Genomic DNA, 15,644 nt, shown 5'->3' with positions numbered 1-15,644 from the left:
CCGAACTTGGCGCTAGGCTGACGGCCAGCAAGCCCCACTGATCTCCCGGTCTCCACTCCCTATAGAAGTGGAGTTATAGGCACATCCATGGCCATGCGAGGCGTCCTTACCGGAGTGGCAGAACGTAAACTCAGGTCCTCATGCTTTAGCACCAAAGCATCTCCGCAGTGCTATTATTTTGTTTTTGTGATGCTGATTATCATGCAGAAGCTTTACACGTGCTAGGTAAACATGTCTTTGAGAATTCTCTTCTTTTTGTAACATTGCTATCAATCTATACAGTGGTTTTGAAATCAAAGAAAATATGTGATAAAGGGCAGATGAGTATACAAAAAAAAATCAGATTGTATCTACTATAAGTAACCTGCCCAAGGGCACTTGAATTAATTAGGACTCTGTAGTAAAGTCTTTCCTTGGACACCTATCTTGATACTTAATATTGTCCCTGTTAGGACAGTGTAAATGCATTTCCTGTGCACATATTTATTGAAAAAAATGGCTGCAGTGACCAGCGTAAACTAGATAATCTAAAACTAGAGAATAAAAAAAAACAACAACAACAACAAAAAACAAAAAGGGATCAGCTTTCAGAAGTGATAAAAAGATGAGAGCAACTGGAGGAAAAGACCTGTTAACCACATAGTTAGCTCAAAACAGAGATGGTTAAGATTTTTTTTTGGGGGGGGGAAGCCAATGGTTCTCACAGCTGGAAAACGGGGAAGGGCCAGAGCCTAAGAAAAATATCAACAGCATGGTTGGTGCCCCATTTTTCTGCCTTACTTATGTCTTGTGCATAAACTCTTTGACCCATATTATCCTTAAGGCTCTACATAAGATTACCAAAGAGCAGTTTAATAACCTAGATTCTGCCACGAGTTACTAAGGGTTAGACACACAGGGGTAGGCAGAGAAGGGGATCCATCCAGGCACCGGTCACACAGTTCCAAGCTTCTTGTTCTGCAGCCATCTTCTCTCCCGACAGTGAATGTGCTCTTCTGGCACAGTCATCTGCCTCACTACTTTCTCACCCCAGCAGTTCCCTATACACAGTAGGTACTTAATGCACATCATGTAATTAGTAAGCAAAGTGGCAAGCCGGAGACTAGTGCAACTGGCAGAAATATTTCTTATGAAAACCTGTGATTCCCACTGTAGAAGTATATACCCATAATCATAACACCCTGGAGATAAAGACGATCAGGAGTTCAAGGCTATCACTAACTACGTAGATGAATCCAATGTAGGTGTGCTGGCTAGTTTTATAACAACTTGACAAAAGCAAAAGTCATCTGAGAGGAGGGAACCTGAATTAAAAAAATGCCCCCATAAGATAAGGCTGCCGGCAAGCCTGTATGACATTTTCTTAATTATTCTGTTGTGGGTGGTGCCACCCCTGCGCTGGTGGTATTGGGTTCTTTGAGACAGCAGGCTGAGCAAGCAATGAAGAGCAAGCCAGTGAGCAGCACCCCTCCATGGCCTCTGCCTCCAAGTTCCTGCCCCGACTTCCTTCAATGTGGAAGTGTAATCTGAATAAGTCCTTTCCTCCCTAATTTGGTTTTTGGTTGTGGGTGTTTCATCGCAGCAACAGAAACCTAATTTATGGTACTAGGCCACATAAAACCCAAAAAGCAGGTTCAATATTTAAAGTGCTTGCCACACAAGCACGGAAAGACTGGTGGTTGGCTCTTCCAAAAGCCATGTAAATGCTAGACGGATGTAGTGGCCTGCCTGTAACTCTAACCTCTGAAGGGTGAGTCAAGGGACCCCCAGAGCAAGCTGGCTAGCAAGACTAGCTACATCGACAGGCTCTGGGTCTAGATGTGGGAGATCCTGCCTCAAAGAATAAGGTGGAAGAGTAACTGAAGATGATTCTTTTTTTGGGGGGAGGGGGGTTTCGAGACAGGGTCTCTTTGTGTAACCTTGGCCGTCCTGGACTCACTTTGTAGACCAGCCTGGCCTCGAACTCACAGTGATCCGCTTGCCTCTGCCTCCTGAGTGCTGGGATTACAGGTGTGTGCCACCACTGCCTGGTTTTGAAGAGGATTCTTTTTTAAAAATTAACTTATTCAGATTACAACTAAATTGTTCTCCCATCACTCGTATCCTTCTGTTCCTCCTATCCTACCACCCCCACCCTATTACCCTCCCTTAGGTCCATGTCCGAGGGGGATCTCCTCCCCCACTTTATGGTCCCAGGCTAACAAGTCTTATTGAAGATGATTCTTGACATTAACCTCAGGCCTTAGTATGCAGGTATATGCATACTCAGACCACGCAGCTGCCCACCCATGCCAAAACATGCATACACACCAGCATATGAAAAAAAGGAACAAATCAAAGTAAAGCTAAAACACACACAAAAAAAGGTAAATCTGAGAAAACAATCTCAAACATTTCATCTTTTGTCTCCATATTAAGTCAATTAAGATATTTTGATAATTCAAATGTTCACTGTAATGGAGAGAGATATGGTTCCTTACTCTTAAAATTATAAACTGGAAACAAAGAAATGGATATGTTAATACTAAGTAAACATTTCAAAGGATAAAAGTTACTTCCAAATTGTAGAATCTGGAGACTTGTGAAAAATGGCTCGTTAACAAGACAAAGATAAAGAATAAAACTTGATACTCTACAGAGGAGCTTTGAATGAAAGATTCAACCTGTTCACCTAGGACAGCGGCTCTCAGCCTGCCACAGCACACAGTGAAATTTTCATGAAAAAGGGGAAATTTGATGAGAAATAGGTGAATATAATTGCTTTACTCCAAAAGTTAGATTTATTCACCACTGCAGGCTACTTGTAATAAGAGTGCACTGTTTCTGCTTTGTTTTCTCCTATCAAAATACTCTTTTATGAGAAGGTGATAATTAAAAGAAAAAGGGGTTGGTCTTTTAAAAAAGACTTTGAAATGCTATTGTTGGCAAAGGCAGGTGGATGGTTGAGTTCCAGGCAGCCTGGTCTACACTATGATGGGTCACATAGTGAGGAGCTAACAAAACAGTAAAACAAAACAAAACACACTATTGTGTATGTGCTCGTGAATCCATGCATATAAAAAGCACGTACGAGTGTGCAAATGTTTTGTTTGGTCTAGAAGGGAAGTCAGGGGATTATAAAGGGCAATGAAAATGCACATTTACTGAGTACAGCTACTAGCTAGATTTCATGTTTCACACATATGTAATTTCTTATTGAATCTTTATTTTGCATTAGCTATTTCCATATTACATATAAAAAGAATAGAGGGTAACACAGGATAAATCACTTGCTCAAGGAATGTGCTAACAGTCAGATAAATCCTAGTTTATCTGATTCTAGAACCTGATTTTTCCTAAGTCACATCATTTATAGAGAATTTTAATGCTTGCTTTAGAGAGAATGGTGTTCAACTGATCTTCATATGCATCTTTCTATTTTTTTTACAGTGCTATAACCGAACTGAGGGCCTTGTACATACTTGTGAAGTACTTAACCACTGAGCTATATCCATAGTCTTGTTTTTTTGTTTTAGTCAGGGTCATAGTTTTCCAGAATGGAGTTGAACTAACTCTGCAGTGCAGGCAAGCCTGGAATCTATGATCCTCCTGCTTGAGCTGCAATTATAGGTGCACACACCCTGCCCAGCTTCTCTGTACACATCTTGATGCTTCCTTTGCAAACATCCTTTCTTACTTATGGTTTCAGTGTTATGTGCAGAGTGACAGCAAGATCAGCATTATATTCTTAAGCAAGTAGTTTTTCTTTTAACTAGCCTTTTCTTTAAGCAACTATATGACAGGTATCAGAAAATACCACTATGGCACTACCCTGATTATCTGCAGTTGAAACAACCAGGCAAGACAGAATGCTCTGAAAGATGTCAGTTAAAGCCAGGTGTTGGCAGTGCATTCCTTTGATCCCAGCATTCTGGAGGTGGCGGCAGTAGATCTCTGTGAGGGCAGCCTGATCTACAGATTTGAGTTTCAGGACAGCCAGGGCTGCACAGAAACCCTGTCTCGAAAAATCAAAGCCCAGAAAGAGTGACATAACAATTCAATTTATCATATAGAGTATAGGAGAATGAGAGATCCAGCATCATGAAAATAAATGAGAGGGGAGCAGTGGGCAAGGACAAGGAGGGGAGAAGAAGAGAGCACTGTCTAAAGAAAGAAGCAATGACGGGGAAGTCCAAGGCAGAGGACAAGCAGTCAAGTAGAAAGCTAAGAACCCTCAAGATGAAGACCATGCTGGATTAACTAGGATATGATAGTGACTCCCTAGCTCCTCACATACAGGAAGGAAGTGCAGAAAGAACATGCGAGCATAGAGGACCGCACTAGTCAGCGTAGACTTAAACTCAGACAACGTTTTAAAGGCATGTATCTATGCATCATCACTTAGGGATTTAAAACCTGCTCAATATCAATTTAAGACAAAATTTGTTTCTTCCATCTTTTGATTTACTCAAGTCATTTGAAAATAATTCACCTTTAACAAATGTTGATGACCAACTTTAATGATACATATTTAATTTTCAGAAACATATGCAAACCATCAACAACATTTCCAGGTTCTCTTGTCCCAGATGTTATTTCATTGGTACATTATGTTGGTATTTACAAAGCCTTTCAAATTCAACAACACAAAACAAAACAGCTTAATTTTTTAAAAACTACAATGCTTTAAAAAAAATGTAAACAGTTCATTTTTACATTATTGTAAAAAAGAAGACTCACTCCTTAATGTGGCTTATTTTTAAGTGAGCAAAGCCTGGTGCTCATGGATAAAGAAAAGAATTCTTTACATAGAAACATTGTGCTCCAGTGTGGCAAAGGAAAAAAATTATATATATATATATATACACACACATACAAAGTAAAGAATAGGTCGACAATTTAGATCACAAAAAAAATCTTGTCCCCCAAATTGAGAAATTTATAAAAAACCATTTACATATGGTTATTGACCTATTGAAAACCTATATAACATTTTCAAAACAATAATTCAGTCAAAAGATACCACATTTCTTAAAAATGAAATTTTGTGCAAAAAAATTTTAGAGCTAGAAACAAGACTATCACTCAGTAGGAGGCCAAAAGAGCCACCAAAATAATTTAACTTCGTTAGATTTAGTGCATGTAACCAAAAGGCACGCACATGTGATTAATATATTAATATCTTTTCATGCAGAAATCTGTGCATGTTTATAATTATATAACAAAACATAAACATAACAAAACATAAACTCTATGCTTGGCAATGTTAATCTAGCCACATTCTTTTCTAGTCTATCAGTCTAGAGGTTCCTAGATCACTAACACTGCCTCTCAAAAAATATATATTATATTTGAACAACTTTCAATAAAAGTTAAAAAAGGATGTTAGCCTGAAATACTATAATACTTTTCTCATTTCAGATACATATAGAAATTTATCGATATGTTTATTTTAAATATAATTTCAAATTAAGATACAGTTTTCCTTTTGTTAACAAACACTTTGATTGCTCCAGTGAAGTCAGCAGAGAGAAGAACTTCTGTGTTATCTGTCTTCACTATCCCTGAAAAGAACAGGAAAAAGCATATTATTAGTTGATTTTGAAGGACTAGGAAGCCTGTTGCCATAATTACTACGTGCTCATGACCTGTTTCTACATTTGTGGCGAAGATCTTCTCCCAGCCGTCTGGTTTTGTTTTTTTGTTTTTTGTTTGTTTCTCTAAAATTCTTCCTCGTCTTCTTCCTCCTCCTCTTCTTCTTCCTCCTCCTCCTTCTTTTTTTTCTGTTTTTTTTGTTTGTTTCTCTAAAATTCTTCCTCTTCTTCCTTCTTCCTCCTCCTTCTTTTTTCCTTTTTGGTTTTTTGAGACAAGGTTTCCTCTTGTAGTCCTAGCTGTCCTGGACTCCCTGTGTAGACCAGGCTGGCCTGGAACTCACAGTGATCCATCTGCCTCTGCCTCTGGAGTGCTGGGATTAAAGGCGCGCGCCACCACGCCCGGCTTCTTTAGAATTCTTACATCTTCCTGACCACAGAACACTTCCACTTAACTTCCTCTTAGAAGCTCTTTTCCTGTCTTGGGGATGTTACAGTTCTTTGGACCCTGAATGTTTAAGTTACTCTAGGTAGTTTAGGCCTCTATGTTATCCTTTTCAATCTCAGGATTAAAATGTTGGTAGAATGTTACCAGCTGGGTGAGTCTGTTGCTAAGGTGACTGATAAGGCTGGCTTTACATAGACACACTGAAACTGCCTTGAAATGAGTACATAGATTTGCTCTGTGAATGTTGATAGTACTCTATCTTTATGGTCCATATTAAAGATCTATGTAGCTACATCGAATGGCCAAACACCTTTTCATTTTCCAGCTTTGTAGAAGCATTTGACAAATTATGGAATTGAATGAACTTGATTACATATAGACTAAAAACAATAGATAGAAGAAGCACTACTTAGGGATAGAGGAATTTAAATTTCCATTGAAAAGTTGGGTACAAGTTGAGTACAATACAATGTTTTCACTCTAGGTTTGTTAATAGCATCTTGTGAGCCTTTGAACATTCCTTATAATCCTTCTGGCATATCTTAAAGGCAAGCAGTGCACAAGTAGTAAGGATTTAGAGGCATGAGAAAAGCATGAGAAGATGGAAATTCTTTATGAAGACTCAATCCTGGTGCCTGACACGGTGGCTGAATCTCAGCACTAAGCAGGTGGGGCAAGAGTTTGAGGGGGCAGCCTACCACATGGTGAGCTCCAGAATGAGAGGCTTGAGTTCCAGAATGAGACTACTACATTGCATTGTCTTTAATTCTGATTACAAGGTATAAGCCAGATCACTCCAACCTGGGACGCGGGTAATACACGAAAGTCCAAACTGCCAAATGTCAGGCATAAAGAAAAGGCCATTGTTTTCATTTTATGGTCCCACACCCTGGGTTACCAGTTTAATCTTAGATATACCTAAGGTACAATTTTGATACAAAATTTGGAAACAAACTGTTAAAATTTGTGCCTCTCCAAAAAGGATCCAGAGAGTTTATGGGATCTTGTTCACGTGGTACAGTTTTGAGAAAGCTTTTAAAAAATACACAATACATTGTCTCCAAGTAGGTGTTTAGTAAAAGCTTAACAATTATGATTTGGGTTGAAATAAGTGCTAGGCTAGAATTCATCCTTGTTTTTAAGAGTATTCTTCAGACATAATAGCACATTAAGTGGAATGGATAATATAAATGACATTACTGGGACAGTTAATTGAAAGTGCTTAAGAACTTTTCAGCAATTCAAGGACTTTAAGAAGCACCTGCAAGAGCTGGGGGTGGGGGCTGGGTATGACAGAGAGAAGGGGTATACAAAAGACTCCCTTTCTTATCCAATGTTCTTGGCCCAGCAAACTAGAGTAGCAGATACATATGGGGGCTGATAGCAGCAGCTGCTGTCTCTCTGTCGGGCCAAGGAGTGCCAGTTGTGAGCTGGTCTTTGGCCTAGGGGAGAAGAAATTGTGCTAAACTACCAGACTAAGCATGGAGTGCTGGAGGGGGCAGTGTACTCGGGAGGGGCCAGATCTGGTGTACTTCCCATCCTCTGGGACATTTCACTCTAGGGTTATTATCTATTCTAACAGGCTCTAGCCAATTGCAAATGGGAATTCCAGAATGGCCAAGTGACTTCTCTGGGTCATTCAGAGAAGAGTGAGTAGGGGTTGACTTCAGGTCTCCTGTCCAGAAAAAGAGAAAGAAATAAAAAGGCCAGGTGCAGTGGGTAAAGCATGCAGAGGCAGAGGCAGAGGCAGAGGCAGAGGCAGAGAGGCAGAGGCAGAGAGGCAGAGGCAGAGAGGCAGAGGCAGAGGCAGAGGCAGAGGCAGAGGCAGAGAGGCAGAGGCAGAGAGGCAGAGGCAGAGAGGCAGAGAGGCAGAGGCAGAGGCAGAGAGGCAGAGGCAGAGAGGCAGAGGCAGAGAGGCAGAGGCAGAGGCAGAGAGGCAGAGAGGCAGAGAGGCAGAGGCAGAGGCAGAGGCAGAGGCAGAGAGGCAGAGGCAGAGAGGCAGAGGCAGAGGCAGAGGCAGAGGCAGAGGCAGAGAGGCAGAGGCAGAGGCAGAGGCAGAGGTAGAGAGGCAGAGAGGCAGAGAGGCAGAGGCAGAGAGGCAGAGGCAGAGGCAGAGGCAGAGGCAGAGAGGCAGAGGCAGAGAGGCAGAGGCAGAGGCAGAGGCAGAGGCAGAGGCAGAGAGGCAGAGGCAGAGAGGCAGAGGCAGAGGCAGAGGCAGAGAGGCAGAGAGGCAGAGAGGCAGAGGCAGAGGCAGAGGCAGAGGCAGAGGGGCAGAGGCAGAGGCAGAGGCAGAGGGGCAGAGGCAGAGGCAGAGGCAGAGAGGCAGAGGCAGAGGCAGAGGCAGAGGCAGAGGCAGAGGGGCAGAGGGGCAGAGGCAGAGGTAGAGGCAGAGGCAGAGGCAGAGGCAGAGGGGCAGAGGCAGAGGGGCAGAGGCAGAGGCAGAGGCAGAGGGGCAGAGGCAGAGGCAGAGGCAGAGAGGCAGAGGCAGAGGCAGAGGCAGAGGGGCAGAGGCAGAGGCAGAGGCAGAGGCAGAGGCAGAGGCAGAGAGGCAGAGAGGCAGAGGCAGAGGCAGAGGCAGAGGCAGAGGGGCAGAGGGGCAGAGGCAGAGGCAGAGGCAGAGGCAGAGGCAGAGAGGCAGAGGCAGAGGCAGAGGCAGAGAGGCAGAGAGGCAGAGGCAGAGGCAGAGGCAGAGGCAGAGGCAGAGGGGCAGAGGGGCAGAGGCAGAGGCAGAGGCAGAGGCAGAGGCAGAGGCAGAGGGGCAGAGGCAGAGGCAGAGGCAGAGGCAGAGGCAGAGAGGCAGAGGCAGAGGCAGAGGCAGAGGCAGAGGCAGAGGCAGAGGGGCAGAGGGGCAGAGGCAGAGGCAGAGGCAGAGGCAGAGGCAGAGGCAGAGAGGCAGAGGCAGAGGCAGAGGCAGAGGCAGAGGCAGAGGCAGAGGCAGAGGCAGAGGCAGAGGGGCAGAGGCAGAGGGGCAGAGGCAGAGGCAGAGGCAGAGGGGCAGAGGCAGAGGCAGAGGCAGAGGGGCAGAGGCAGAGGCAGAGGCAGAGGCAGAGGCAGAGGGGCAGAGGCAGAGGCAGAGGCAGAGGCAGAGGCAGAGGCAGAGGGGCAGAGGCAGAGGCAGAGGCAGAGGGGCAGAGGCAGAGGCAGAGGCAGAGGCAGAGGGGCAGAGGCAGAGGCAGAGGCAGAGGCAGAGAGGCAGAGGCAGAGGCAGAGAGGCAGAGAGGCAGAGAGGCAGAGGCAGAGAGGCAGAGGCAGAGGCAGAGGCAGAGGCAGAGAGGCAGAGGCAGAGAGGCAGAGAGGCAGAGAGGCAGAGAGGCAGAGAGGCAGAGGCAGAGGCAGAGAGGCAGAGGCAGAGAGGCAGAGGCAGAGGGGCAGAGAGGCAGAGAGGCAGAGAGGCAGAGGCAGAGGCAGAGAGGCAGAGAGGCAGAGGCAGAGGCAGAGAGGCAGAGGCAGAGAGGCAGAGGCAGAGGGGCAGAGGCAGAGGCAGAGGCAGAGGCAGAGAGGCAGAGGCAGAGAGGCAGAGGCAGAGAGGCAGAGAGGCAGAGGCAGAGGGGCAGAGGCAGAGGCAGAGGCAGAGGCAGAGAGGCAGAGGCAGAGAGGCAGAGGCAGAGAGGCAGAGAGGCAGAGGCAGAGGGGCAGAGGCAGAGGCAGAGGCAGAGGCAGAGGCAGAGGCAGAGGCAGAGGCAGAGGCAGAGGGGCAGAGGCAGAGAGGCAGAGAGGCAGAGAGGCAGAGAGGCAGAGGCAGAGGCAGAGAGGCAGAGAGGCAGAGGCAGAGGCAGAGGGGCAGAGGCAGAGGCAGAGGCAGAGGCAGAGAGGCAGAGGCAGAGAGGCAGAGGCAGAGAGGCAGAGAGGCAGAGGCAGAGGGGCAGAGGCAGAGGCAGAGGCAGAGGCAGAGGCAGAGGCAGAGGGGCAGAGGCAGAGGCAGAGGCAGAGAGGCAGAGGCAGAGGGGCAGAGGCAGAGGCAGAGAGGCAGAGGCAGAGGCAGAGGCAGAGGCAGAGGCAGAGGCAGAGGGGCAGAGGCAGAGGCAGAGAGGCAGAGAGGCAGAGGCAGAGGCAGAGAGGCAGAGGCAGAGAGGCAGAGGCAGAGGCAGAGGCAGAGGCAGAGGCAGAGGCAGAGGGGCAGAGGCAGAGGCAGAGAGGCAGAGGCAGAGGCAGAGAGGCAGAGGCAGAGGCAGAGAGGCAGAGGCAGAGGCAGAGGCAGAGGCAGAGGCAGAGAGGCAGAGGCAGAGGCAGAGGGGCAGAGGCAGAGGCAGAGAGGCAGAGGCAGAGGCAGAGGCAGAGAGGCAGAGGCAGAGGCAGAGGCAGAGGCAGAGGCAGAGGGGCAGAGGCAGAGGCAGAGGCAGAGGCAGAGGCAGAGGATCTTTGTGAGTTTGAGGCCAACATGGTCTACAAAGCAAGTCCAGGACATCGAAGGCTACAGAGAAACCTTGTCTAGAATACTAACTAGATAAATAAAAATTGAAGGAAAAAAAAAAAAAGAAGTACCCTCTGAAGCAAAGCATGGTGGTGTGCACTTTCAATCCCAGCACTTAGGCAAGCAAGTCTCTGATGTGTATGGCCAGCCAAGTCCAAGACAGTCAGGGCTAAATACAAAATTCTTTTCTCGAAAAACAAAACAAAACAACAGAGCCATCTTTACATCCTATTTATTGCTGTGATTTCATGGCTCTCTAAAAAGTCTGCACTAGGTACAGAAATGTTGAAGAAAGTATTTATGAGTGAATTTCCTAACACAAGCTCATTTTCCCTAACAACTGGTCCACTAGTGCATGTTCTGAACCACAATCTTAAGGACTAGTACAGAACATTTTTTATATAATTGCTTGGTACATTCACTCTTACTTTTGACCCACTAAGACCCTGCCTCAAAACAAACAAGCAAGCAAATAACTGAAATTAGTATTCATTCTCAAAGCACATGCAACAGAGCACACAAAACTGCAGTTATGTAACAGCTACCTGATTCAAGAAGAAAAGCATTTGTAGAAAGCAAAAGCACCTTGCTTTCATTTGGCAACCAGTTCAGCCAGCAAATGATTATTGAGTGCTCCCTCAGAGCAGGCAAGCACTGCTCTAGGCACTGATACTACATTGAATAAGCCAAGGTCTTTGCTACTTCTGTCTGAAGAAGTTGAATTAAGTTGGTTTTGTAGAATCTTATTTTCATTTAATTTTTTATTATGTCACTTATCCATGGGGGTGCATGTGATGGCATGGGGTGCATGTGATGGCATGTATGCGTTAGGTCAGAGTAGTCTTTCCTTCTACCATGTGGGTCCTGGGGATCAAACACAGTGTCAGGCTTGGCAGCAGGGGCCTTTACCAGCTAAGAAATCTTGCTGGCCCTCATTTTGATTTCTCTTCAGAGAATGCTGCCTGCAAAAATGATGAACTTCCAATTTCCTGACATTCCTAGATGAATTTAAAGATGTAAAACTTGCAAGAAACATGCTACTAGAATGTTCAGAAATGGTTATCTAACAATTGCTGTTATACATATGAAATGTTCTTTACATGCATGAAAATGTTCCCATAGGTGGGTAGAAAAAAAAACCAGAATAAATAAAACATAAGCACCTACCAGTAGATGTGCTATCCAAAACTTCAGCATCTTCACTTTTATCAGTCCCCTCTAATTTTTCAGATTGCATATCCAAGGATAGCATCAAACTTGGGTTTGGAGCAAAGATGGCTGATGTAACAACTGCATTATGTGCTGGGAAAAGATTTATTTTAGGATAACTGAGAAATTATATACTAAGCATCAAAGCAAAAATGAGAACATGAAAAAGATCTTTTAAAGCATATAAGACTAACTTAAAGCCCAGAAATATTTTCTAAAAATTGTCTCATATAGGTTCTACGCTTCCATAACTTTTCAAATTTTAGGCCAGGATCAGTTCTTCCTTGGTATAGAGAAATGAAATAGTCAGCTATGAAACACAACCCATTATAAGTGCTAACATTCCAGGATATATCTGAGCATCAAGCTCTGCCTTGCTTCAAGTTTCTACATGCCTTGCTCTGGGTGGCTCCACATTACCTAGCAGCATTTGGCTCCATTTTGAATAGAAGTGCAGAGGCAGGATGACTTTACATCTTATTTTTACACATAGACACTATCACCATACAGCACAAACTACAAGTGCAGACCTGATTATTAAAACTACAAAGGTAGCACCTATAAACCTATCAAAGTAGACTGGAAGCTTATTACTACAAAGGTTTATTAAAACTCTATCAGAAAAACTGGGCCCCAGAACTTGTGAACACAGAAAAAGGTAGATACTTTCATCTGAACCCTGAAAAAGATAGACCCTATCATTTTAACGACAATGATTACCCAGTAAACTGCTATATGAGCACCTGGTCTATGTCAAAAACAGAGAACGCACAATTGTCCCCTAAGCTTCAGTTCATCTTAGTGCACTCTGCTTGAAGTGTTCCACTTGAATTGTCGGCCTGCCACCTGTCTTTCAGCCCTGTACTTTCATGGTTTGGCTGTGGGTTTGCTCTGCTGAGCCTCCAGAAGGTCTTCCATTGTGTTCCTTAATGCCTTATGTAACTATCTCAGTCACTCTCTTTGCATCTATCTGCCTCTGCCCTAGTAAGGCCTCTTTAACTATTTTGTAGCCACTCTATAAGCTACTAATTACTCTGTCATGTGCAATGTGTGATTTGAAACATACTATTAGGAGTTAAGTTTGGAACCAAAGGGCCAGTGAGATAGCCCAGTTGATAAAGGTTCTTCTTACAGAAGCCTAGCAACCTGAATTTTATCCCTGTAAGCCACATGTAAAGGTGGAAGGAGAGCTCCAACTCTACAAAGTTGTCCTCTGGCCTCCACACTTGTACAGCATCATGTGTGGAACTGTACCACCCACACTACCCCCACACAAGGAATACTTTTTAAAAATTAGGATAAAAGAACCTGTGTTAGCCAATGGCCATTTATCAACGGAAACTGGGACTTCTTGGGAAATTGCAGCCAACAAATCTGTTGTAACTTATGAATTTATTGTTACTCTATAAATTCTGACATAGTGGAAAAACATAAAATATGTCCATCTATGTTTCTGGCATAGTGAGGTCATAACAAATCTCTACTCCTTTATAATAAGGCACATATATATGTAAGCTGCATTTGCTTACCTTTAATACCTTCCCAGAAGTCATTACGATCTCTCCTGACTGAAGTAAACTTGCTTAGGTCATGGTAAGTACTCCAGATATAAACATATTTATCTTCTGAACCGCTAACGAGGTAAGTAAAGTCATGGCTATATTTGAGCAGGACAGGTCAAAAAATAAACAGAAAAAAATCAAGGTTTCCTTCTAACAGTGCTTCCTAATTGAAGATATCTACAACAACTGTTGAGGGAGACTGTGGAGAACTAGAGCCATCTTCTTACTCTGAAGAGCCTGAATGTGGTTTGATGCAGAGCCAAGCTTTTTCGATGCTCTTTGCTCATTGCTACTCATTGGTTCCAGCACTGTGGTAATGACTAGACTATTTCTGGGGAGAACCAGGCTAATCTTTTCCGACATGGGGGGAGTGTCGGCTATTGCTCACATTTTGAACATTAATTATTAGTGTTGGGGACCCAACCCAGGGCCTGTCATCAGGCTAACGAACAGTCTACTAGCATTAGTATTTCCATCAAAGCCCTGGTAACTGGGACGTTTGTCAATCCGTTCCAGGAGAACTAGTGACTTAAAGGGTAACGAAGTAGACTACTTCCTTCACCAGTTGAATGGCTGGGGAATTATGGGTAATTCAAGAAGAAAAGAATGGATTTTTGAGAAGAGTTGAAAGGAGGATTAGAAAGAAGAAAAGCTAGGCAACTAATCCTATTTCAGGAGAGCTTACAGATCCCACATTGAGCGTTCAAATAATACAAGTGAAGGTATAATGACAAGGTACTTTGCATTAAGGGTGATAAAATGCTTTCTTAGCTCCTTCATTGAAAGGGATCAAGGCAGTATGTGTGTAGTGGTGGTAGGGGGGTGGGACGTCTCTTAAAAGCTTACATAAAAGTTCAAAAGCAAACACTCCGGAGCTAAGAAACTTCTCTTACAATTATGATTTTAGGTCAATTATTTATGTTCTGGATTTCCATTTCTTTAGTTGCAAAATAGGGATAATTTTCTTATCTACCATCCAGGCAGACAAAGTAAGCAATGTATGATGATGATATGGTGTGATATCAGTTTATAAAAATGTAAAGATTTAAAAACCTCAAATAATGGAAAATGAGGAGTGAAGGAAGGCCATACTTTTAGGAGTTTCTCAATGCCAATTTACCTGAAACTTGCTTTGATCTGGCTGCTGCTATTGACATAACCCTTATACTTCATGGACAGTGATAGGTCTCTGAGATCATATAGTCTGATTCTGGAGTCATTTGAGGTTACCAGTATCTAAAAGTAAACCAAAAGAAAGGTTAAAATGTCATCTTTTAAAAACATATCATCTTTTAATCTAAATGAAACCATAATACCAAAAGGGTGTTACATACAAAGCAAGTAAACAGCAAAACTACCAACAGCAATATTTCCCTATGTTCTTGCCAAGATATTAAAACCAACTTTCAAGTATCCATACATAGCTTGGAGAAAGATGGTTTTGAATACTATATAGTACCTTATTTTCTCCAGGTAAAGGCTCAATGCCAGTAATTTTTCTTCCAACCTTGTTGCGCCCTCTAGTAGATCGTACATGTATTTGTGTATGGTATTTCAAATGCTAAAACAAAATAATACATTAAAAATAACAGAATTAGAAGATGCCTCAAAGATCATTTGTTCTAAGTCTCAGATACTACCATTTTCCCACTATTTTACAGATAAAGCAGTTGAAGGCCAGAAGATCTAAATGACTTGTCTAAAACCACAAGGGTCTTACCTCTGTATCATAGAAAATACATCTACCATCATATGTCCCAATTACTGCATATTTGCCATTCTGACAAAAATTGGCAGCTGTGATCAACTTTGTCTGACCATCTACTTCATTCCATAAAGCCACTTTTTTGTCAGGTATGTTCCATAGGCGGAGCTTTCCATCCAATGATCCACTGAGAAAATACCTGTCATCCTAAAAGGGTGGCAAAAGAGAATGTTTTTATTTTCACATTAGGGAAAGCTCAATAACACATTAAGTGATTAGAAATAATGTTCTAAAATTCTTATTCAAAAGGTATTTGTTGCTGTTATTTTCTTTTTATTGTGATGGCTGGGTACTAAGCCTCAAGTCAGGGCCTCATGAATGAAAGCAAGTGTTCTAACAGTGAGCTACATTTACACATAGCCACAAAGTATTAGTCTTCAAGATAGCAATGTTTTGTGTATTCAAAATGAGGGAAGGAAGGAAGGAAGGAAAGAAAGAAACAAACTCTGGAGTAACAAAATTAAACAAGATTCTCAGTTAACCAATATTTTGAATCTCTGAAAGGGAGATAAAGTGAGTAGCAGCTTTTTAATTCACTTCACCCTAGCCTTTTCTCTGGGCATGCTTTTATTTCTGGGTCATGTGTAACACTGGGACACAAGGCTAATACCAGTTACAACTAATGGAACCTGCTTTTTAGGAACTTGATACTGAGTTGTAGACCAAGTGTTCTATATCT

The 15,644-nt window shown here is 43.5% G+C and overlaps 1 protein-coding gene across 3 annotated transcripts in view; it reads right to left on the bottom strand.

Moving 5' to 3' along the window:
* Nucleotides 1-4,478: 4,478 nt before the first annotated feature.
* Nucleotides 4,479-15,644, bottom strand: part of WDR44 (WD repeat domain 44) — a 129,846-nt gene continuing 118,680 nt past the window's right edge. For all 3 annotated transcript variants that reach the window (XM_084790546.1, XM_084790547.1, XM_084790545.1), the window contains exons 16-21: nucleotides 14,921-15,112; nucleotides 14,660-14,761; nucleotides 14,321-14,436; nucleotides 13,168-13,295; nucleotides 11,597-11,731; nucleotides 4,479-5,543 (exon numbers count right to left, since the gene is read on the bottom strand). In XM_084790546.1, the coding sequence (XP_084646672.1) occupies nucleotides 5,449-5,543; nucleotides 11,597-11,731; nucleotides 13,168-13,295; nucleotides 14,321-14,436; nucleotides 14,660-14,761; nucleotides 14,921-15,112 (768 nt within the window). In that variant the 3' untranslated portion in view covers nucleotides 4,479-5,448. The remainder of the gene's footprint in view (nucleotides 5,544-11,596; nucleotides 11,732-13,167; nucleotides 13,296-14,320; nucleotides 14,437-14,659; nucleotides 14,762-14,920; nucleotides 15,113-15,644) is intronic.

Source organism: Acomys minous, assembly GCF_964271855.1.
Source record: "Acomys minous genome assembly, chromosome: 7".
NCBI lineage: Eukaryota > Metazoa > Chordata > Mammalia > Rodentia > Muridae > Acomys > Acomys minous.
This window is presented reverse-complemented; position numbering and strand designations above follow the sequence as displayed.